Raw genomic sequence first — 24466 nt, 5'->3', positions numbered from 1 at the left:
TACTACTAGTTCTGTTGTAAGTAGAGTGAAATAATTTTTATGTTGCTTTTAAATTCAGGTTGGTACACATAACTTTCCATGTAGCATATATTACTGCTGTTGAACAATGTTCACAAGCAACAAACAGGAGCACAGCAGCTGTGGGGAGCTAACTATCTTCAAACGAAGATAGGGGTGATTTTGTTCTGATCATCCAGACATTAATATTTAAGAATTAAAGATTGGGAGCAATAGCACTATATCTGTTCCTCCCTTTTGCTATGTGAACTTGTACTACCAGCTCTGCACTGAAAGAAAATATAAATATTACTTTTTTTTTTTTTTTCTTAAAACTGGTGGCAGGATACAGACACCAAAGTGTTAAGAAAGTGCAGTGGAAAAATACATCCTGCTGCCCCCTTTCTACAACATTTTTCTTGTATAAATAAACATTTTTTTCATTAACTTTAAGTAAGTAGATTCTTTACAGTTTTTGCTCTTCTAGGTGTGTTCAGTAGAGCAGGCAACTTCATTATAAGAAACATTCTGGCACCATAAGGAGTAACAGAAGAATTTTGACTTCAGGGAAGGAGCTTTCCCATTCAGCAGCCCTCTGCATTTATTTTCTGATAGTGGGTAGTAAGTTTGGAAAGAAAATTGTCAACTCCATTGTTAATACCTGAATTTCAAAATAATTCTTAGTCTAAGCTTTTTACTAAGTCCCAGCTTGGCAGAGCTCAGTTGTACCAATTTCTTTCTTTTGTCCTGGCAATTGAATATTGCAAACTCAGTGATTCTTTCCATAAGGTTGGGTGTTTTTTCCCCTTCAATTAACTGCACTCAAATATTGTCTTTGTAACTAGTCACTTAGCCAATCAAGGGGGGAGAGTGTAACGAAAACACAAATTATTTTTTGGTGAGAGCTTTTCTTTAGTAGTAGAAGTTGAAGGTTTGCAATACCTGACCTGAGAGTTTACACACAAATCTTGTGCTGCAAAGGCTATGCTACAGTGGAATTTCCAGCTCTTAGGTAGGGGACCAAGTAGCAGTGCCAAAAGCTCAAGTAAACCCTCCCTAGCATTTTTCAGTGTAGCCTTAATCCTTTGTAGATGAACCTGGATATGTGGGGGTGATGAGGTCGACCTTACTAAGGGCTGTGACAGAACGAGGATAGAGTGCCTAGTTTTCAAAATTACTTTTTTTGGTGCATTGTCTTGCATTTTCTTTCAATGCTTACATACTGAGACTTCAGGGACTATTATTGCTCAGGGCTTGTCACGGAACAGACCACTGAGAAATTCCAGGTACACGGGGAGTTCTGAGTCATACACTTTGTACTCTTTAGTCTTCCATCTTAAGAATCAGGAAATAAATGTACTGTGTAAAAAATAAGTGTGTTGGTGGCTTGCAAAAGCAAGTTTGTTACAGAGTACATTTGTTACAAAGTATTTGCAGCCATGATTTGTGTAGAATGCAAATAGGTGATGTAAATCATGAGCCTGAGATCTACATACATTTGGCCATCTAAGACCACCCTTCCGTGACACTGCTTCCAAACTGCTGAAGTTTGTTTACAGACAGGTGAATTTAAGTGTCTTTTGGCCTCCACAGCACATTGGTAAATGTAGTGCTGGTGCCTGCAAAGAAGAAGCCCCTTTGGGCAGTTGTAATTGAAATTGTTAGCTGTAATCAATGTCACTAGACCCAAGGGGCATCCCCCATGGTAAAAGAATATCTCTGTTTCCTTACTTAAAACAGATGTGGAAATTAACCTGTCTTAACACTTGCTATTAGCAGAGATAATAATGTTGACACATATCCCACACCCTCCAAAAATAATTTCTGTCTATGACAGTATAATACTTCTTCATCAGTATTTCTCAAAGCACTTTACAGAGGTAGAGGTCAGTGTCTCCCTTACATGTTACAGATGAGGAAACTAAGGCATGGGGAGAAACAAACTAGCATGCAACTTCTTGTTGCCAGAAGGAAATGAAAACCAGCGGTCTCCTGGGCATTCACCTGGTGTCTAATGTTATATTCTGCAGTAAACTTTGAATATGGCAAGGGATCATAGAGCTAACACATCTTCATGCCTTTTTTTTTTCTTTCCATAGTATATCTACTTTTTAAGACTTGTCACTGGGAATAACTATTCACAGCAGACTCAGTTGCTGGTATATATTTTAAAAAAATAATCTTACATACAGTTTTGGTTTCTTGTATCTGACTTGAATTGCCACAACTCTTGTGTTCAGATGTGAACTGCTCAAGGAGGAATTAATTAATGTTGAATTGTGGCACAGTCAAAGTGTGAGAGCGGGTTGCATCTCTAAGTACCTTTATGTAAGTGGATTGAGTCTGCTTTACAGGACAGGACACAAGTTTTATACACAATTGTGAGACCAGTTGCTGGCTATTTTTCAAAGAGGTTTTACTTTTAATAGCCTTTTCTCATATTTCTTAATATTTTGAAGGGAGTTCTTTGTTTTATGTTGGCATGTAATTAATGTATTCTTATAAAAGAGTTCTTTTAAAACAATTTAAGCTGTTTTATTTCAATCTTCCCTAAGTATCAAAAGTCAAAATTCCATATTATTTTTTGTCTTCAAGTGTAAAGATCGTAAATGAAGTTCACCTAAACATCATCTCTGCAAAGCAAATACTCATTTTTTAAATCTGTATTTTAAATCTGGACCTGGGAGTACCAAGTGGGTGCTGAATAGCATTCTCAAGGGCTCATTAATGAGTGTTCCACAGCTGGGATAATTCATGAATTCCTGAGGTTTATGCTTCACATCCTTTCCATAATCAATTTAACTGTTCTACACATTTTTACTTGTGAACTTTGTGATACCTATATCATTGAGTGGGTCAATAAGGAACTGCAGTGGTTCTAACTCTAAAAATATGGGCCTGAATTCTAATGTTTTTTCTCAAAGCACTCTCATATCCTCAAAGTGGGTATGAGGATTTGCTTGTAAGAATCTGCACTTAATATGGAACTAGCATCTACAAAATGTTGCTGTGCAGAGAATGGAATGATTGATGAAGGTTGAAGAAAGGGGACCTTAGTGCATGAAGGCAATGAGTTACTGTACAAGAGAAGGGAATATTGAAGGAAGGAAACTGGGTTTTCTTGTATCTGGATGGGCAGTGGAACAGGACAGAACGGAGGCGAACTCCAATTTTGTCCTATGCATTGCATGAGACTTGTGATTCTTGACTTGAATCTGCAATTTCTGTTTATGACCATGAAATATAATTTTGAGAACTGGTTAATCTATGTATCTGTACAATGGTCTGGTTGTGTAAGGTTCATCCTAATCTTGGGACTCTTGATAAGTTTAAAATGATCAAAATTGAAAGGTAGACTTCAGCATTTAATCTAAAAATTCCCTGAGCTTTGGCAAGAATGGTCTTACATGCTTTGAATCTGAGAGTTTCTTGGGAGGCTGGAGAGGGAGTGAACTGCAAGACAAAATGTCTTCTTCAGTGAGAATTTCTGTTCCGTGGCAGTAGGCAGTGACAAATTTATGGAAAGCCTGTAATGCAGCACATTCTCTACTTCTGAAAGTAACTATATGAACAACTTCAAGTCCAGAGCACAAGTAACTGTTTTGCTGTGTGTGCTGTTTTGTGGCCAGGGTTTCAGCAGCGTTAAGCAGTGAGGTGCAGCTCAGTGAGTGATGCTGGGCCAGTAAACAGGAAGTGACAGTCTTCAGTTTGCTCATCAGTGGAAGCCCCAGGTTGTGTATGTCAGCTGGTAAATGATCTGCTAAACAGATAGCTTGGAATATTATAATCTACAGCATTCTTGTGGTTATGGTTATGTCATATCTCAGGAGGGCTGAAGTCTTCCATGTGCTGTCCTCAACTGAGGTTGTAGGATTTAAAAATATCTTCATGCTGTGTCTGATAAAAGAATGTCTCTCTTAATCATGTGCTCTTTGATTAGGCTTTATATGTTCTGTTGTTTACCCACACCTTAACTGTTGGTCTGCTGTGATCCACCGTTGAGCAATGTTTTGAAAAGGAGTTGGCCAGCTCTACCCGAGCTGGGGGGTTGTGGGAGGTCCTGGAAAGGCAGATGAATTTGTGTATGAAAACACTTGTTAAAATGTGAGCTGTCTGTAACTGGCGGACTGAGGATCAGGAATGAAGGATCTCTTTACTGGACATCAGCAGACTTAATTTCAGACAAGTACTTTTATGGCTTAGGTTTGTTAAGCAGCAATGCCTTGTTCCATCCCTTTTTTTGTTGTAACATCACTTAATGATTACTGGTACCTTCCTCACATCAGTAAAAGATATTCAGTGAGGATATTGCAGCTGACTTGTCTGGTTATCAGGGCCCAGGCAGACAGGGAATCTGTTCTTAGGTATTAACTTTTTTTAAATTGGTTTTGATCTCTTATTTCCTTAAATGTTATGGCTATGTGTTCAAAAGAACTGTCTTCTCATGTTTCAGAAGTGATAGGAAATACCTGAAGTAGCTCTGTTATTTCTGAAGAAAATTCTTCCTTCTACCTTCAAATAAAAAAAATGCAGCATCTCTTACACAGTGGTTTTATTTCTAGATGTAGAGGTGGAAAAAAATTACTATTTTCCTGGCATCTATATATGTGGCATTTTTAAATCAGTGGGCAATCATGGGAAATTAATAAGATTAAAAGCAAGCTTTAAGCTTAAAATTGAACATTCTTAGTAATAGTAGCAAATAATTTCACAAGCAGTAGAACTGGTGAGGCCTCAGTGTTTTCAACTGAGTATTTTTTCAATTTGCATGAAATAAAGTTATTCATGTGACTGGATGTTTACAAAAGGCTTTCTTTTGTCATTTCTGTCAAATAATGTGAAGTCTTGCTTTAGTTTTCTTGTCTTTGGAGCAATCAGTTGGTCTTTGGAAAACAATGTCTTGTAAATGGCATAAAAATTGGAAGATCGTTTCTAGCTGCTTAATGAAATCTGCCAGCAAACTTCTAAAGTTCTGTATGTCTTTTTCCTACGGGAAACTAGTTTAAAATCGTGTCAGTAATATCTGAAGGTAGTTTTTTTGCAATACACAATTGTCTTTAAAGAAGAGATTCTTAATAATTTGCTAAATATATCTTCAGAAGCTGTAATAGCTTTAAAATTGAAGTAATCCCAGTTTGTCCAAATCAAAAATTGAGTAGTGGTCAAATTCCCAGTGGATGAATACTGTCACATTTAGACTCAGTTGTGATGATTCTGGAGGCAACCTGGAGTGAAAACATAAATTATGAAGCAGCCTGGGAGCTGCAAAATGTAACTGACACATTTTGTAGTCAAAATGTAGAGTCCTCGAAGAGCATTTTTTGCACGCACTTGTGTGTGCTATCATGCTATCAAGACAGTATCACCACACTTTCTTTGTACAAGAGGCAGTAACCATAAATAGCCTGATAAACTGGTTTTAGAGGGGAAAAGCCTAAAAAAGACAGTTAGATGCATCTCTTGTACTTACTCTGTTGTCTGGGGCCCTAATCCTTGCAGTCCTTCAGACGAAGGTGTCAGCAATACACAAGAGTAGTCTGCCTTTAGCATTACCAGTCCTTTCTCCAGTTTCTTCCCATCTCAATCCTTTCCCATCTGTAACTGGAAAGTAATTACAAGTTGACACTTGTGAATACTCCCTGAGCTTTTTAAAATTGAGTGTTGATGTTAATTTGTGTTCATATTTCTTGCTATGAGGCCTGAATTGCACCTATATCCTCATACTAGATACCCACGCTTAAGAAGGTTGGCTTACCTCCTCTCCAGAGCTAATCAATGTCAAAGGATTTTGAACCCAATTAAGCTTTTGTAAGTTTCTGTGAAAGTGCTAGGAAATCGTTTTGTCTAGTCTAACAAATACTTTTGCTACTTAAAATGTTGCAATTATTAGGGAAGCAAACTTGCATGGTTTTTAAGTGCCCTAGTCAGTTAGGGGTCGTTTCAATAGTGGCAGGCTTAGTGAATTCATTTTAAATGGCCATTGGAGGAGGTTGCAGTGCATGCCTTCTGTAGGAGTACATGGTGGAGAGAACATTCTCCTTGGAAGTGGGTTATCAGCCCTTCTAGCAGGAAGGGAACATACTGTTCCCACAGCATAGGAGACTCCTCAGTGCCAAGGAAAAAAGCTACATTTTTTCTTGAAACAGGACCACTGTGCAGAAGGAAAATTAAACTGCCAGAAAGAGCAAGTAGAGCTTGATTATGCAGGGCACCAAAGTCTTCCCTTCAGAAGAGGGTGGATGTACTGGTACCTGGTCCTTACAGCAGGTTTTGTGTTTCTGTATTGAGTGATGAGATAAAATGCATAGCTATACTGAGCACTGCAGAAACATTTTTGGAATCTCCATATACTTATGACACTGAAGATAAGGAAATTGCAAAACAACAGGGAGTTATTATCACTGTCTAATTACAATTATGTTTGCATTGAATAACATGAATTAATTAAAGTACCAACATTTAAAAGTGTAATTGCTAAAACCTAAGCTTATTTTGGGAAAAAATCTAGGATTTCAAGTGCTGTCTCTGCTTGATTAGTCAGTGCTATATTTTGGTTGTTTTTTTCCTTCAGAATATTTGTCATCTGGATAAAAAATGTCAGCCACTGAATTCAGTCTAATTGCCTAGTTTTCTGTGAATGAAGGTCAGTTTTCTATAGAGCATGGCCTCACTTCTGCTTCTTGTCTTTCTCATTCATGAGTCTTAATGATATTGTTTCCTAATGTTCTTTCATGACTCAGCTAATGCTGGGCTGTTAGAGATTGCTTTGATACTGAAGCTTCCTGCTGTTCTTGTGGTCAAGATTAAAGTTAGGCCTTGGTAAGCATTTCTGCAGTGAAGTGGTACTTAGTGTTAGCATGCCTGTGTTCCTGAACCTCCTCTCTGGGAAAACTTACCTGCTGTTGTAATGTAGGTGAATAGCAACAGCCCTTTGTTCTCCAACAGTCACCCTACGAGCAAACTGTGGGCTATCTTCCTGTCCTGTATCAAAGAAGAAATGTGTGACCCAGGAGCACCCAGCATCATCTGGTCAGGCTGCAACTTGTGGGCTTAGCCATAATGAGGATTTCCACCATAGCATGTCTTAAAAATACCTGCCATAGGTACCTTCTCACCAGCTCTAGTGTTGATTAGGACAATGTTTCCAGATCCTCGCTTTATGGAAAAGAGAATAGAAATACTGATTTCTATTGCACACAACTATTTACCATAGCTTGCTTTTTCCCCCAGAAATGCAAAAGTAGGTAATTGAGCTGAAAGTCCTTAGACTGACTTCATAAGGAAGCTACAGCGTATATGTGTGGGTTTTTTCAAGAGGTTACTCTGCTTGGAAGCAACTGCTACTACTTGCATTCTTGCATTAGAGGACAAAGTCTTATTTTTTTTTTTTTAATCTTTTTTTCCTGGTTTTATCTGTAAGACACTTTTCAGGGCTGGAAAGGATAACTTCAGAAAAGTAAGCCCTGTCATGTGGGATTAACTTAAGTGTGTATGCAGGGTTCTGCACCTTTATGGGAAAAAAAATCACTCTTAAAGTTGGAAAAAGGTTGAAAGTTAATACTAGTGTGTCTTCAATGGTACATAACAATACTGAACCCTTAGAGAAATTCGTGAAACCTAAATGCATTTGTACAAGCACCAAAATGAGAGTGATTAAGCACAGAGGTGATTTTCTAGCCCTTAAACTTAACTGGACAGGACCTTGAGCAAATGAACACTAGGCTTTTAATTTCCCTTTTTGGAGCAGGAGCTTGGCCTGGGGACATCCAACCAAAGTCATTTTATGAGTCTTTGATCTTTGCACCACAGCCTGTTGTCAGTTGTATGTAAACACTCCCAAAAACCATCCCAGTGGGTCTTGCATTCTGTTCTGGTGTGTACTGAGGTGGCTGAGTGTCTTGCAGCTTTAATCTTGCTGCCACTCTTTGTTGGGACTTTCGCCTCACTATGTTTTTATGTCTGTCAGCCATAAGCCTTGCATTGTAATGATTCTTTCTTGTAATGAGATGTGCCACCATCTGTGTTGGCTTGCTTCACTATTTTTTGAGAAACACTTGAATTACAGCAAGCCATTAAATTGACAGGCCACAGCAGCAAATGTTCACGCCAGAAACCAATCAAAGTACACAGCTATCTGCTGCCCAGTCAGAAACTGTCAGTGGCTGCTGTGATCACATTCTGCAAATGTTTGATGACTGATTGTGGCTAAGTTTTGCAGGCAAAAGGTGTTTTCGTGAACCTTTAGTTGATACCGTATATCCTGCAGTATGGGTCAAAAGGGTGGGACCAGCTCTTCCAGTGGGACGGCCAGTACAGCTGACAGCACAGGCTTGCTGCTTCATAGCTCATCAGCTTGAAGGGTGTCATGAGTTCCTGGAATCAATGGTATGTCCTCCCACTGGAGGTTGACTGTGGAAAAAGTAGTGGGAACTCAGCAGTGTTGGTTTTCACCTCCATGGCCCATCAGTTTTTGGTGGACTACCTTCTTTCTTTCCTCTATGCACCTTTTCTAAGTATACAGCTATATAAAAATGACAAGGCCCTCACCAAAACTTTTAAAAAAGTGACAACTTCAAAATCCTCCTCCTGAAAATACAGTAGTATACAAAGTGACCTACATGTCAGAAAAAAAAAATACAATCACTGTGTTGATTCAGTGGTCTGACTGTGAAAAAATATTTAAATATAAAAGAACCCATACTTTTAAATGCAAGATTCTCTTCAAGAATGCTGTGAGGAACTGAGCTGGGTGTATTAATTGGCTTCAAAATAGTTAATACACAGTAAATGCGGTAGAATACTCAAATTATGGTATTGCTGTAAATGTTCTTAGGTGCTGCAAGTATGCAATTAAATTTGAACTTTTTAAATTGAATTTATGTAGCTAGGATTCATATTGAATACTGGTAAATGAAGTTTTTTCTCAAGTTTAGAATTTCACCATGAGTCTGTAAATTTCTAAATGTTGTGGATGATTACTTTTACCATCTTTATTCCAGAAGCTGAATAGCAGAAAGCTTGGCACCACTGCTCTACATAATGAAAATGAACAGGGGATGGAAGTAAAAGGAGTTGGATTTTATTGTCCTTCTTCCCCTCTCTGCCAAAATGTATTTTTTTCCTGTATTGCCCTGTTAATAAGAAAACCTGGAGTGGTATGACAGCGGGATTTGTAACTTTATATTCTGATATGCAAAAGCCTCATTGCAGCTTGTCAACACTAGGAATTTGTACAATACTAATGAGTAAGTTAAAATGCAATTGAACTCTAAACTTGGTAGACCTCAAAACAAAACCTACTTTAGATTCAGTGAAATCATTGTCTAACTTGTAAATCAAGCTCTACTCATAGGGTAACCAAGTATACATTAAAACTATTATGATTATGCAGAATGAGGACACACTCTGCGTAATATTTTTCTTTGTACTCATGAGGTAGGTGTTGGTTCAAGGTTTGATAAGCAGTTGTCGAGTTACGACAGTTCCTGGTTTACCCAGATCATCCAGTTGGTGCTTTTGCTGTTAGATACGATAATGAGCAATGCATAGGGAGCCGTGTCTTGACACAGGTCACTGTCTCCTGTGCTTTGAATTTAAGTTGTATAATTCCTGCCAAGACCACCCAATTCTGTGAGAAGTCCTGTTGGGTAGAGGCTAGTGGCGCTTGACTTGTCTTGGAGTGTTAAGGTTTCTTGCAGGGTGGTGAGATAGTTGCTGTGGCTAAATGTGAACTGTAGAATAGCCCATTTTGCTCCTGTGTATTTTGTGTCTACAAGGTTATCAATTTAACAATTAGAAAATATTGGAGAAATTAGGGGAAAAGGCTGTTGGAGAAGCAGAGGTTTTGAACAAAATCTGCCTGGCTGTGCCCAAAATTAGGTCATTGTCTGTGTGCAACGTAGAGGGGAAAACAGCATCTCTTAGATGCTTATCTTCTTAGATGACATTAAGTTGCAGATATAACTGTTTTGTTGTGGTAGTGTGGCTAATTCTTAGGTCCCTTTTTACTCCTCTGACAAATGCAGTTATGATTAAATTACTCATATTACTCTGTAGATTATAGGGAGAGAAGTTTTACTCCACACTTAGTTGTAGAGCACTTGAGGAAGCAAGTACAAAGCACTCTTTTCATCAGACAATCATAACTTCTTCTGTAGGTTACCAGGAACATTAGTGGTCAATCTGACAACTTCTGACAAGGTGGCAAAGAGAAACAGAAATCTATCTTGACTTGTGAAAGTTGGCATCTCAGTGCTTGGGCAAGGGTTATATAGCTTCCCTAAGGTGCAGCTGTCAGTCCGACTATGTTATGTTGACTCTATTTTAACAAAACTAAAGGGTTTTTGATTAAAGAAAATCTAGTGAAACTTAGGCTATTCTTTTGGGGTTTTAAGCCATTTGAAAAGCATGACCATGGTGACAATGATATTTGGTATATAATCTTATAATGCCAGAAGACATGCCTGCGTTCTAGATGTTTACTGCTTTGGCGAGTAGTCAGTGTTGATGAAGGCAAAGTAATCCTTGTTGAGCAGGTGAGGAAAACCTGGCAGGGAGCCCATTACTCAGATTAGGTATAAGTCATCCAGAAAGGTCTTGGAACTATAGCAGATTAAAGAAAATATATGCTTAATATTTCATAGTGATAAAGGACATGCCACTTTTTGACTAATAGTGAAATAAGTACAGAACAAAGCAGAAAACTATTATTGTGACTCTATATTCAGAGGGCTAATAAATGGTATTCATATAGCATAGGTCTCATCCCCATGCAAAGGACATAGTAGGACTAGTTAATATCCACATAAGAGTGACAAGGGTAATGTGTAGTATTTTTTTTTCTCGGTACAAGAATGACATAAAACTAGTGTTGCTTCCTAAAATTCCTAAAGAGAGTGTAGAGGCCAAAGAAGTGTGGCAAATAGCTATAAAAGGATGTGCAGCATAAAAGAACAACTCTGAAGCCATCAACACCATCTCTTAGTGTAAGAGTAAGGAGGGAAAATCAACTGAAACTAGCAGGTGGCAAAAGTCTAGATAAAAGGAGCTAATTATTCACACAGTGCTTTAGAAAACTGTGAAACACAATCCTGTCCAGTGTTATCATGCTCAGAATTTCACATGGGTCTGAAGAGTGAGTAGACAAATTCACAAAGGAAAAACGCAGTATGTGCTGATGGCCTGGGGAGCTTTGAACTCTAACCTGGCAGTTCCTGGGGATATGCTTCCATAGTTATAATGGTATATTCTTGTATTCTTACCTTCTTTTGGCATCTGGTGCTGCTGGAGTGTAGATCCTAGGCTGATAGCCTCTGGTATGGCCCATTACAGATCATTTAAGCTTTATGTCCTTATGACTTTGCTGCTAAATACAGGTTCTTCAAGGGCTTCTGTTTTCCTTATGGGACTCTTAAGGTAAGACACATATATACTAGAAAACATGCTTAAGAATGTTCTAGTGACTGAAACAATCTGGTGTGGAATAATCTTCATCTCTTACTAAAAAATCTCAGTTTGAAAACAGGACAATTTCTGGTTGCCAGCTGGGAAAGAGCCTAACTCATGTGAGTTCTCAAACCGTGCCCAGGAATTTTCGGACTTTGCTGGTTGGCATAGGTTTAAATTGTGCCAGAGACCACTTAAACAATTAAGCAATGTATTCCAGTTGCACTCGGAGTGTGTCCAGGCACTGTGCAATTTAGAGTTTCATCTTGAGTATTGTGTTTATATTCAGTTTGAAGTACTAAAACAGGCATTTCCTTGCATGGTAGGGCTACTCTGTGTAACCACTATAGTTATTGACCTACTTCTTACAGGCAAAATGTCTTTGCTAAATTTCATGAAAAAGGATGAAAAGTTCATTTGGGTTCTTGAGATGTCTAAGTCTTGCATAGAAGTGAGAATCTAAAGCATAGGAGTGATTTGGGGTCATTTGAACTTTATGGGGTTAACTACCTGGGAAATCAGCAGAGGTGCTCCCTAAAACAAGGAAACTAAGAGATGCTTTGTGAAAGGATCAATTATAGAATTTACAATTTTTTCCTTAAAAGTAATTTCTCTTCTTTTCAGACCATGTCTTCAGCCGTTGTTCAGATATACGCAGCAGACCGCAACGCCATGTGGTCAAAGAAGTGCTGCGGTGTAGCTTGCCTTGTAAAGGACAATCCGCAGAGGTCGTATTTTATCAGAATATTTGACATTAAGGTAAGCATCTTTTTTTTTTTTTTTCAGAGCCTTTAAGTTTGGTTGTGTTCATTCTCCATTTTTAATTCAATGAGTATAGGTTGTAGCTATGCATTCATAGAAATTCTCAAGTAAGTGGTTCTGCTTTAAGCAGTGCAGTTGCAATTGTTACCAGTAGGCAATTGCAACTTTTTCAGGTACTCTAAATTTAAACAATTCCATATATGTCATCTTTAATGGATGAAATAAATATCTGTTGGGTTTTTTTTACAGCTCTCAGAAACTCCTCTACAGATCTGATTAATCACATTAGTGGAAATTAGTATTGTGCCACTGATATAACTAGCTATCAAAATTCTAGCAGGTGTCACTACTTTAGATAGTTTAAAAAAATAGATGCTGTCTTAGGTATGGGTGGAAACAATCTTTTTGATCAGTGTGCTGGTGCATGTGAAAAAACTGCAGGATAAACAAGTTGTGTGTTCTGACTTTCTGGGGGGGGTGGGATGGGTGGCTTTTTCTTTCATTCCCCCTCCACAAAGAATAGACTAATACTGAGGATCTTTGTCCTGTTATAATATTCCAATCCAGAGAGTAGGAACTGAGAGACAAAGTGTCCAAGATGTGTTTTCATAACAAAAACGATGCTGAGAAACCTAAGTCCTACTGACTGCACTGAGACTTGAAAGTTTCCCATTATCTCTGCAGCCAGGAAGCAGCTCCTTATCTGTCAGCATTCAGTGCTTGAAGTCTCAGATTTGTTCAGGATTGCCAGTTGGCACTTGCATTTGACTTTGTGATTTGGTCACTTGATTTTTAAGATTCCGTCAGCAACCTCTTTCTTGGATGCTGAGCTATAATGTTTAAATACATGAGGCTTCTTAAAAAGATGAGATTTTTGTTCTCTTTAGGTTAATTGTATTCAAGTCAAGCCTGACGTAAGAACAGGAGACTGGAAGCCTCCTTTATTGCTGTTTCATCACTGTATTCTTGTGACTGGTCACTATTACTGCTCTCAGTATCACTATTCCAGGGTTGTAGAACTTGGAAGAAGTTTTTGGAAACATCCAGGAATCTGAACAGAACACAGTGACCCAATAGAATAGGCTTTCACAGCTCTTCCACAAGTTCTGCTGTGTATTGATTTTGATTGAGCTTATCCATTGGGTTAATAGCAAGGCAGATGTTTAATACTATGCTGTGTCCAGTTCTTAATAGTTTCTGTTGTAAAAGAAGTTAAACTCTTCATCTGAATTTTTATAGTCTTCTTTTTTGTTTGTTTTCTTCTTTTCAGGATGGGAAATTATTGTGGGAGCAAGAGCTGTACAATAACTTTGTATATAATAGTCCTAGAGGATATTTTCATACCTTTGCTGGAGATGTGAGTCTCAGTGTCTTTGAATACCTATTTTAAAATGCCGTTGGTTTGAACAGTATCATCTTTTAATGTAACTGAGGTTATTAATTAATTCTATTAATTATTTGTAAAAGCTTATTTATTAAAAGAATTTTTGTGGTATCTCAACTAGAAAATTTAATATATAGTACAGAAGCATAAAACATGGTTCTTCATTTTGAACTTTCTTTAATGAAATGGTTTTGACTTGCAGATGATATTTATGACGTATCATGTGTTCTTAAAGCACAAATTTTCCTTTTCCCTCCCCTCTTTGATATGAAGCTCATATGATTTTGTTCATATCTGTTAGCTGTGATCTTTAGAAACTTGATTAGTAGACAGACATTCCTAAGATACAATGTTTCACTAAGACTTGGTTCCAGATTTGCAGTGATTTTTTTCTTGTTATACCTTTAGAAAGGTGTAAGACAATATTTAGGAAAGCCTTTAAAAACATTTTCTTAGTCATGGTGGGGGGAATATTAATGTTTTTCAGACATGTCAAGTCGGTCTTAATTTTGCTAATGAAGAAGAAGCTAAACTATTCCGCAAAACAGTAACAGATTTACTTGGACGACGGCAGAGAAAATCTGGTAAATATTCAAATTAACCTTAAATTCAGGCTTGTTTATTTTGTTGGGGGGGCGGGGGGGGGGGGTGTGGGGGGGTGGGGCAGGAAGCTATTGATATGTCTGAAAGCCACTGGAGGCAGTTCTGCCATATTTATATTTTGAAGTAATTATGCTATGTTAAACTGTGCTTCTTTCTCTATTGTGCAAAAACTAGTACTTTTTTGAAACAACTGACCTTGGTGTTTTGTTCTTTAAGTCTCTGTGTAAGCCGAGACCCCAAGATTCTGATTTGAAAATACAGATTGGGGGAAACAAAAACTCTAAGATGACAATGGGAAAACTAGAAATCTTTCTCTAAGTTGTTTTCATATTTGAATAAACCCTCTTTTAGCCCTGGGCTGTTTATAACTGATTTGTTAAATTCAGCCCAAGTGGGTTGTAACAAAAATTTTACCATCTGGTATGTTCAGTAGTTCATGAATTTTTGGCATTGATCCAGCAGTTAGTAGAGAAATATTTTTTATTCAGAACTAGTGATCTTGGCTCAGGGCAAGAACAGAAGACATAATGTGCCTATATTGTCCTTAGCAGCACAGGACAGTCAGTGAAGCACAGCATGCTTTTTGCCAGGTGCAATATGCCTTAGGAGCTTGGTAAGTGCTTTAAAGGCAGCTCAGGCTTCCTACAGATCTTGTCTTGGTCATTTTCCAGGGATCCCATAAACAACTTTCCTGTCTTGACAGCTGTGTGTCTGTGAAGCATAATATGATACAAGATACAGGCTTGGAACAAATAGATGTGTTCAGGCCTGCTGTAAGATGTAGTGTGGACTTGTGTATGAGCTACAGGATGTATTTTTGTAATCCATTCTGGAATTGCACTAGCAATGCAGTGTAGACTGCTGTAAAAGGAGGAAACCTTCATTCTGGAGAGCTTGGAAAGCTGTCCTTGCAAGTACTCTTGCAAATGTGTATTCACTTGGATTTCACCAAGGCACAGTGACTCAGGAGCAGAGCACTTGTTCTGGGAGCTTAAATGACTTCTTTAAGATTCCCTCAGCTCAGAATAAGTTCATAAGGTTTAATGAGAAGAAGTGGGATCATTAAGAAGAGGCAATTAGAAAGTTTCTTATACTCACATTGCAAAAGTAATTTTGCATCTACTGTTCCTGAAGTTTTACTCTATTACAAGTCTGAAACAAATGCTACAGTGCACAGACATGACATGGGAAGAAGTGTGTTTGCATTATTGGCCATAGCAAACTTTGAAACTAATGATTCGGTCAAACCTTCTGTTTATGGAGTTTTTCTTCTATGTAGTGATTTTTTTCCACAGGACCACATTAAGTTTTTCTTGTTTACTCTCTGAACTAATATCTTGGTTTGTATGCTAAAGCTCATGTCATTTTATATATTGTTTCAACAAAAAGCTCCACCTCCCCAAACATTTGCAACTTCAAGACAACTTTTATTTAAAAAAGAAAATAAAATGAAAAACAAAAACCCTGAAAACACTTCAGGTTTTACCTCGTTCAGAGCTGCAAATGAAGAATTTAAAACAGTTACGAGATGCTTAGTCAAGCCACCAGATGGAGTTCTGTGTTTGTCCTTGTGACTATTTAATTGTGCTTCTAAAATAACAGGCTTTGCACTCTTCATATCAAAGCTGATTTGGTGTTAGTGTTTATGCTTATATTTATTTATAAATGCTTACATAAAACATATATTTATTTACATATAGATTTATATATATACAAATGATACCAGAGTTGTATATAATTTATAATATTAATACATATTAATTTCTCAATGATGGAGGTAATAGTCTGATGATTTTGATGCTCTTCTGTTTTAAAGGGATTTTTACTTTCATACCTTCCAAAGTATGTTTCATTTCATAGTAGTGAAACTTGAGATGCTTTCAACTCAACTACGCACTCCGTGTGATCATTTATCTGCCTGTTATGCCATTCAGGGCTTGCTAGGAGACTTCTCTGGGAGTCTTATGGAAAACTTACGTTGTTGAAAGGTAGCAGTAACAGCAGTTCTGGCTCACAAAGCTCTGGCTTGGTGCTGAGGTTAGTACACAAAGTACTGTGTGACAGCTAAGAGAAGACACAACAGTGTTCTGCTCTTCCTCACTCAGCATGAAATGCACTCCAGTACACAGACAACCCCTGAGTAAGTGCATCTGGAGTTCCAGAGAGGTGAAAGTTTGGATCCAAATAGAGAATGTACAAAAGCTTAAAAATGTACAAAATAATCAAGTAGCGAATAGAATGAGGGACAAAGGGAGAGGGAGAATTCTTTTTCTGTTGTCCCAATCTTTGTAATTGGGCAGGGTTTAATCTAGCTAAACTCTGGTTTGCGTTGGTCTTTTCAATTATGGCAGCTTTGGTGTTTTGGTTTTGGGTATTTTTGTTTGTCAGTTAAATTCTTAACCTTAGATTAGAAAGGAATTGCTATAATTCATTAATTTGTCTGTAGATTTACTTAAATAATCTCTCCACTTACTTCTTAAACCAATCCCAAATAGTGGCCCCAGTAAGCAGGGTGAACACAGTGTGTCTCATCTCAGTGCTTATCACTGTAGCACACTCTCCCTTTGGCTATTGCACATAGATACCATTAGTTTTTATTGTTATTATCTTGCCTCAGAAATGTGTGTACATACAGAAGTGCCTTGTCCACATGCTGAGCACTCATCCCTAAAAGGGAAGCAGACACTTGTTCTTAACTGCAGGTAGTTCTTTCTGAAGTAGGAGGCTTCTTCACTAATTTTTATGTACTGCTTGTAGCTCATGGATGGGAGCTCTGTTAACCTTCCATGAAACTGCTTTTTTCCTTCACAAGCTTTTAGCTCCTGAACACCTTCATAACGGACTTCATAAATTTCAGGGTAGATACTTCATATGGAGAAGGATTTTTAAATTTGCTTTGGTTTTTTTTCTCCTTCATCTTTGGTCACAGCTTTTGTTTTTGCTGTCTGGGTGACAACAGCATCTCTAACCTGCTCAGCTTGCATTGGATTCAAGTCTTGGCAGAGATTATTCTCTGGGTGCTCCAGGAATCCAGGAATGCTCGGTGAAGGGAGCTATGTTTTTTGTACTCAGGCAGCTGCTGGTATTCATCTGTTTTAGATCAGTAGGCATCTTCATCTTCAAAAACCAAATCTGCCACTCTCGTCCGGTCATCTGCGCTTCAGGAACAAAAGTCAGCAGTGGTAACCACAGAAAAGCAGAGCTAGTCTCTTTGGGCCACAAATTAATCAAGCCAGTAAAAATGACAGGAAATGTATATAATGTTTTGGTTTGTTTCCCACTATTTTTTTCTCTTGATCTATTTATTATAATGAAAATTGTGAAGGATTCCCATGATTTCACTCAAGGCCACGTAACATTTCCTATGAATGCCTCCTGCTTTTGCCATCTTCCCATCCTCTGGCAGATGACTTGCAGCAAGTCCTGCACTCTCTCTCCTTTGCTGTCTCTGAATTGCTGTCTAGAACTCTGATTATGGTCCAAAGGTTGAGTTGGGAGTTGATTTTTTTTTTTTTTTTAATTCATTTTTAGTAGACAGTACAAGATGTTTCTTAAACTGAATCTTGTAGGAAAAGAGAGCACAGTACTTGGCCAAAAAGCCTGTTTTCTTTTTCTTACCTCAGACCTGATACCTTATGCTGAGGCACCCTTGAGAACCTTGCAGAGGTTCTCTATGCTTGAAACTAACCTGCTGTGACCTAAAATTCAACTGTCTTTGGAAGGCATATTCATCAAAAGTTGATTCTCAATGGATTTTGGTCACCTTCCCATGAAGGTTTGATGATCTTGACAGATTCCTTTATTCCTACCTGAAGATCAGCGGACTGACAGGAGGCCGACTTGCCTTGTATATTTAGGTTTGTGTATTTTAGGGGTTTTAAGTATTCCTAGGACAAGGTCAGCACCATCTGTGGAGGCACCCTCTCCCTTCTTATGTTTGTGAGTCTGGAAAAATACAACAAGTTAACCATTATTTTGGGGCTGGCTGGAAAGTGAAGTGCCTGTTACAAATTCTTATTATTCAACTCTTGGGAGCCCCTGTTAGATTACAGATACTCCAGATCCTTACAGAGCTGTGGCTTTTGTTGTAGTGAGATGATAAACTGCCTGCCTTTATGGGTGCTGCTAAATCCAAATTTCTTAAAAGTGTGTGTATAGATAGACAAATAGTGTAAATGTGTACTGGGGGTGGATAGGAATTAATAGTAAATGAGGGAAATCTCCTTTAAAGGGGACCTTACTATTATAGGCTCAGAATATTGAGGTGTGAAATACTTACATTTTAAATCATCAAGCAGATTCTTCATAATCTGTAGAACACTGTGGTGCTATGAATAGTGGTGCTACTAATGTATCACATTAGTATCAAGGAGATTCTAGTTCTTTCCATATTGTTCAGTTACCTGTTGAATAACATAGGTGAAGTGTCTTGCCACTGTGTCCTATTTTTTTTGCATAAAGCAAAAATGAATTAAATTTTAGGTTCTGTGAGGGAGCAATACTCTATAAAAGTGCTAATTACATTTCAGATAAAAATGAAAGAACAGTTTCATTCAGTGGACATCAGAAAGCATAATGCTTCAAAAGTCTTACTTTGATAGGCTGTATTTAAAACAGATACTTTTTGAATACTTCACTCTACTTCATAGTTGAAATGCCTGAAACCAAGTTGGTAGCTATTGCCTTACACTCCTCCTCAGTTTGTATGCTTGAAATCAGTGCTTATTATCTAAGATTGGGGGGTTTTGTTCTGTAATACTTTTTTTTTCAATTGCACAAGTAGATTTTAAGGATATTAATAGATTCCTAAGTTTGAGGTCAAGGTCAAGATCTACACCAAAATGTAGAATTTTTTCCTGTTATACCTGTGATTAAATGGCTCTTTTTCTTTTTCAACAGAAAAAAGACGAGATCCACCAAATGGTAAGTTTTTTGCATGAATCATTGCATTTTATTTTTTCCTTCTGCTGTCATTTACCGTTTATGTATAGCTTTGTTTCAGATTTGTTCAGGATAGTCATGTAGGGACAAAAGTAGTAAAGTGGAGGTTACAGTATTCTCTTTGTTTCTGTTCTTTGGTATTTGTTTAGTTGTGGCTTGAAAACTTTGTGGCTTAGCTGGCATTTGTAAAGAATGTTTCTGGAGGAGCATGTTTTGTTGCAAATAGGAGAGAGGGCCCTTCCGTTTAAACTGAGAAGAAAACTTTGTGCCTTGCATTTGCTGCTTGATCTTCAGAATATACATGTATAGGACCAATGTACAAATTTAGTCCATTTGTCTTAATGGCAGGCATAATAATGATGGATTTAATAGGATATAATATTTCAATTTCAGTATATCTGGCTAACCACGTAACATAGTCTTCTGGATTTATGTCATATGCTCATCAATATTAAACTTCTTTTGAGTGAAGAATTATTTGAATCTCATTGCCTCTCAGGAACATGTCTCACTAGCCTGAAGATACAGGTTCCTCAGGAGATCCTCTTATTAAATTGATAAACGTTTTTACCGTCCATTCTCAAATCATGATAAAGGTGCATCAGTGAATATCTAATTTGTTGGTTTTGATTTCTGAATTCACACTGAAGTTAAAAAGGGATTTCTCCTGTCATATTTCCGTCAGTGATCCAGATCATAGGTCATAGCATGTACCTGTGAGTTTGCTGCTTGAGCAAGGGTAGAGTCAACTGATCTTCTGAAATCTGCTTATGACTTTAGGTAGCCTTAAAATTTGTTCTAATCAAGTCATTCAAGCATTCCTCTGTAGGTCACCAAAATAGGTAATTCATAACTAATCCTGAATTATGGGAACTAATGATTCCTTTTATATAGCCAGATAAAACCTTCCTCATATGGAATTCTTCTCAAAAATTGCTTTTTCTTTTCCATAAATTTTAAGTTTTGAGGAAATACAGACAACCATCAATTTAGGTCGGGCATTTTTAGTATAGATTAAACTTTGACTGGGCTGTTTAGTTTTGAAACACTCACAGTAATACCATCCGTAATGGTCTTGGCAGCTTTTCTGAGCTTTCAGAAGGTTTTAACTGCTCTGTTCACCTAAACAGCACATCCTTGATAGCAATGTCTGCAGAGCAGATGGGAATTACAGCAGCAGCAATCATGTAGTAACACCTCCCACAAAAACTTTAGCCTTTGTTTCTGTTATAACACAAACAAATAATTGGTCTACTTTGCTATCCTTGAATAGAATAAGATTTGAGAAAACCAAGCCTGCAAAAACTTATGTGCTTAAAATACTCTCCATAACTCATCCTGTAAGACCTTGGGAACAATATTTTTCTGAGAAAAATTCTCTCATACTAAACTTGCAGTCATTGTCCCTATGCTGAATTTATCCTTAATGTTCTATGGAAGACATAGGGTTTATGCTCAGTGTTTCAGTTTCATAATCACTTTAAAGGCTTCAGCATCTGTTTTTTAATAAACTGTTTCCCTGGGACATCCACATACTTTTTCAAAACCTGTCAAAACCTTTTCCTTTTCTGATTTTATCAAATTCTGTAATGCCTAGCTTCTCTGCTGGTGAAAAGTTGTGTGGACATGTCTCAGTAGTCACAGAGAAGACGTGGTCAGGGCATGGATTATAGTGTCAGGTTGTAGAGCAGGTACATACTATCAGCATGTAACTGGAGGAAATAAAAACCACACCTGTTGTAATAACAGCTAGCTTTTATTTTACTCTCTATATGCAGTTTCTGTTTAGAAATTATGTTGGGGGAAAAGGTTAAACAGCTGCGCTTCTTTTGTGCTGGGTATTAATGCATTATTAGCTCTAAAACTGAAAAACAAGAATAGTCACATTTCTGTACTCATATGACCCATGGTTGAAATACTGTGAGGAATTTTGTTTTACTGGGGCTTGTTAGTCTGGATTTTTTGCATACATTGAAGCTGCATGGAAAGAGCACTTGGTCTTTCGTATGACGTTTTCAATGATAGGGATTTAAGATGATTTTTTTTTTTGTAGAATTGCAGGATTAAACTCAAATTGGCATTAACAGTTATGTAAAATGTATTAGTCTGTAATTTCCTGGGATTTGTGTTCTACTCATTTGTAATAGCTAGGTCTCTTTATGCAAATAAAGAAGAGTTATTGTGGTTGAACTGACCTAGTATGAAGTACTGGATGAAATGAGGATTTGTCAGAGTATTAGGTTTTGAGGGAATCATGAAGAGCCATGTGGCAGAATTTTGTTTCAGCTGTTAAGCAGAGCAGTTTGCATTTCTTGTGGGGCTTGTCTGTAGTTTGAGTTAGATACCTAGAGAGGCTCTAAATAAAATACAGACTAGAATTAACATTTCAAAATGTTCTGTACAACGTTTTCTGGAGCCCCTTCTGAAGATGCCACAGATACTGATAACAGTGGATGCTTAAAGCCACTGTACTGTCAGGTACTTCCCAATGATGAGCTCTATATGCCTCTCTCATCTTCGTTTATTGAGCTGTCTACACCTGCTGGGGAAGGTGCATGTGTAATGATGGGGAAAATTTTACTGGATATAAATATGGCAGTTCTAGAAGAGTACAATTCTTTCCAAGATTCTTTTATCCCTCGTGGACAGATAAGGTCCAAACCAGACGGTAAGAAAAAATTTCATCTTTAAGTTTACTGTAACCTCTTGTATAAATATTATTGTCAAGGAATCAGGCTGTCCTTGATTTTAGCTCAGCTGAATAAAACTTCTGTTTGCAAATTGCTGCTGCTTTACATACAACTGACCACGTTTGGTTAGTTCAGGATTTTATATACAAAAAGATGCATTTCAAAGACTGCTAGAAATTGAGGGAAGAATATCACCAACTTACTAGCATTATAAGGGTGCCAGTTTCTTTCTGAATGTCAATACATCTATTAAAACTCTAAATACCAATATAATAGGTGAAAATGGACAGAATATAACAGAAAATATAATAAGTGAGTATAATAAGATTAACTCCTAGTGTTTTTTGTTTTGTACCAAGGAAATTAAGACTGTGATTTTCAATTCATTCTGAAGATTTTACTGAACTTATTGTTAAGTTTAGAGTTGATAATATTTGATGATTAGCCAGTGCTAATTTTAAGTGACAGTCTAACAATGCAAATTGTTTTGTGTAGTCTTACGTGGTCAGCTTGTTTTGGTATTCTCAAAGGACAGTTGTCTAGATCAAAACATTTCTAGATAAAAGTATTTCTGCTTAGCAGAAATCATTTTAGAATTTTTTTCATGCAGTTTTTAATCTTGTCGTTTAAGACTCCTACAGGACTGTTGGAGTTGTCATATGTTTTAGATGAGTTTTGTCGAGTCCTGTGTCATGTTTCTTGTTGTTCCTGTTATTGTTTCTTGTCCTGCCCTTACTAGGTGCTTCCCACCAAGGTGTTTACCTGCAAGTGTCAGCTGTGTTATCTGTGATGTTGTCTACTTGTCCTTTCTGATTCTTATATTGGATTGTGAACATAAGGCTTCTTGGTTCTTTCTGAATGCAGTTATGAAAAAGTAGTGTCAAAACAAGGTTCAGGTTTATCAAAGTCTAATTAGACTTTCTTTATCATCTGCCCCGTAAGACTGTATCTTACTTTAGTTGATTTGCTAGGCACTGGGTCCTAACTCACAGGGAAGTAGGGAATGTTTTCAAACTATTTCTGGCCAAACTGGTTTTAAATGACCTGCTTAATCTCATTCTTCCAAAACTGAAATTACTTACCCTTTTTGTAAGTTTCTTTAAAAATACGTCTGTGTGTGTGTGTGTGTGTATACATATGTATGTAAATGATAAATGCATAAATCGCCTCTTAGTATTTAAGTACTGCTATCACTTGCTTATGTGAAGAGTTATCTTCTGTCAAAGCTAAAAAACCTGAGTGGAACATGTGCTAGGTATGTTTGTTTGCTAGTATTACACAAGTAACATAAAATTAAAATGCTAAAATTGGCATAAGTATAATTCAGATGCATTTTAAATAGCTCATATAGTAATTCAGAATTATTTATAATTAAAAACAAAGTTGGAGAACATAAATGAAGCACACAAGTTATGGATTTTATTTCTAGTGCTCTTTTTACTGTCGCTGCAAGCTGTTTCTTATCCGGGACTCCACTGGTTTGAAAACCTATTACAGAGACATAAGAAATCCTGAATAGTTCCACAGATACTATCCTATGTTTGAAGACAGTATAGTGTGTCCAGAGCAGCCTTCTGAAGCTATTGTGATGTTCAGGGACTGTGTGTGGTGGCAGAAGGGCTTATTAAATGAAGGTACTGTCTCCTGAAAGATGATTTTAGTGTGCTGCCCAGGTAATGGCCTGCTGGCTTCTTGGGCCTAACTGTTTATGAAAGTCTTTGATCTTATCTAGGATTGTAGCTATGTTGTATCTTACTTAATGTTTCTCATCACATGTGTTCTGTGCATGTGGCAAAAAAACAAGACGTAGTTTAGAATATATTCCTGCTGCTCTGCTCTAGCAATTTTTTTTTTTTTTCATCAAATCATAGTTTATCCATCTGACGTTCAGAACCCATCTGGACACATGCAGAGCTACAGCTAGAGTACAAGAATTCTACAGCTCAAAAACGGCTCCCAGAGTTTGTGGATTGGACATGGCATTGGTGAAACACAGTAGTAAAAATCCTGTACTTTACTTTCACAGGCCCAAATCTACCAATGGCAACTGTTGATATCAAAAACCCAGAAATTACAACTAACAGATTTTATACTCCACAAGTCAACAATATTTCATATACCAAAGAAAAGAAGAAAGGAAAAACTAAAAAGAGAAGATTGACAAAGGCAGATATTGGAACTCCATCTAATTTCCAGTAAGTATATTCTTGAGTTTGAGTTTGGTTTTACGTGGGTGGCAGTTTTGTTGTTTGGGGTAGTGGGGGGATGTTGGTATTTTGCTTTTCTGATTTTTTGTGTGTCAGTTACACTTGAAAATGGCCAACTCTTGAATCTGTGTAATCTCAACTAAGTAAATGCTATCTGGAATGCTGTGGGGTTTAAAAGAGGGTTAGCTTAGACACAGATGAGGATTTTCCTGCAGCTTTCCTACTTTTTGTAAACAAAAAGTAACTTGCTATCCAAAATCAGCTTAGAAAACACTTTAGCTGCATAGAGGCGCCTTACTGAAGTTGTCAGCTCAGTGGAGACTCATATTCAGCCTCAATGTTCAACTCTTTAACACTGTGATTCCTACACCTGCGCATGTTTAGCTGTGAAATACACATTTGGGTCCTGACTTGTCATAACTGCAGAAATTACTTGC

The 24466-nt window shown here is 37.4% G+C and overlaps 1 protein-coding gene across 1 annotated transcript in view; it reads left to right on the top strand.

Annotated features, from left to right (window-relative positions):
* Positions 1 to 24466, top strand: part of WASL (WASP like actin nucleation promoting factor) — a 48476-nt gene that overhangs the window by 13358 nt on the left and 10652 nt on the right. Inside the window, exons 2-6 of the mRNA XM_083859835.1 lie at positions 12067 to 12201; positions 13475 to 13561; positions 14076 to 14172; positions 19091 to 19114; positions 23849 to 24017. Coding sequence (XP_083715961.1) covers positions 12067 to 12201; positions 13475 to 13561; positions 14076 to 14172; positions 19091 to 19114; positions 23849 to 24017 — 512 coding nt within the window. The remainder of the gene's footprint in view (positions 1 to 12066; positions 12202 to 13474; positions 13562 to 14075; positions 14173 to 19090; positions 19115 to 23848; positions 24018 to 24466) is intronic.

This window comes from Zosterops lateralis (assembly GCF_965231275.1).
Source record: "Zosterops lateralis genome assembly, chromosome: 4".
NCBI classification, from domain to species: domain Eukaryota; kingdom Metazoa; phylum Chordata; class Aves; order Passeriformes; family Zosteropidae; genus Zosterops; species Zosterops lateralis.
Note: the sequence above shows the minus strand (reverse complement) of the source record. Positions and strands in the feature narration are given on the sequence as shown.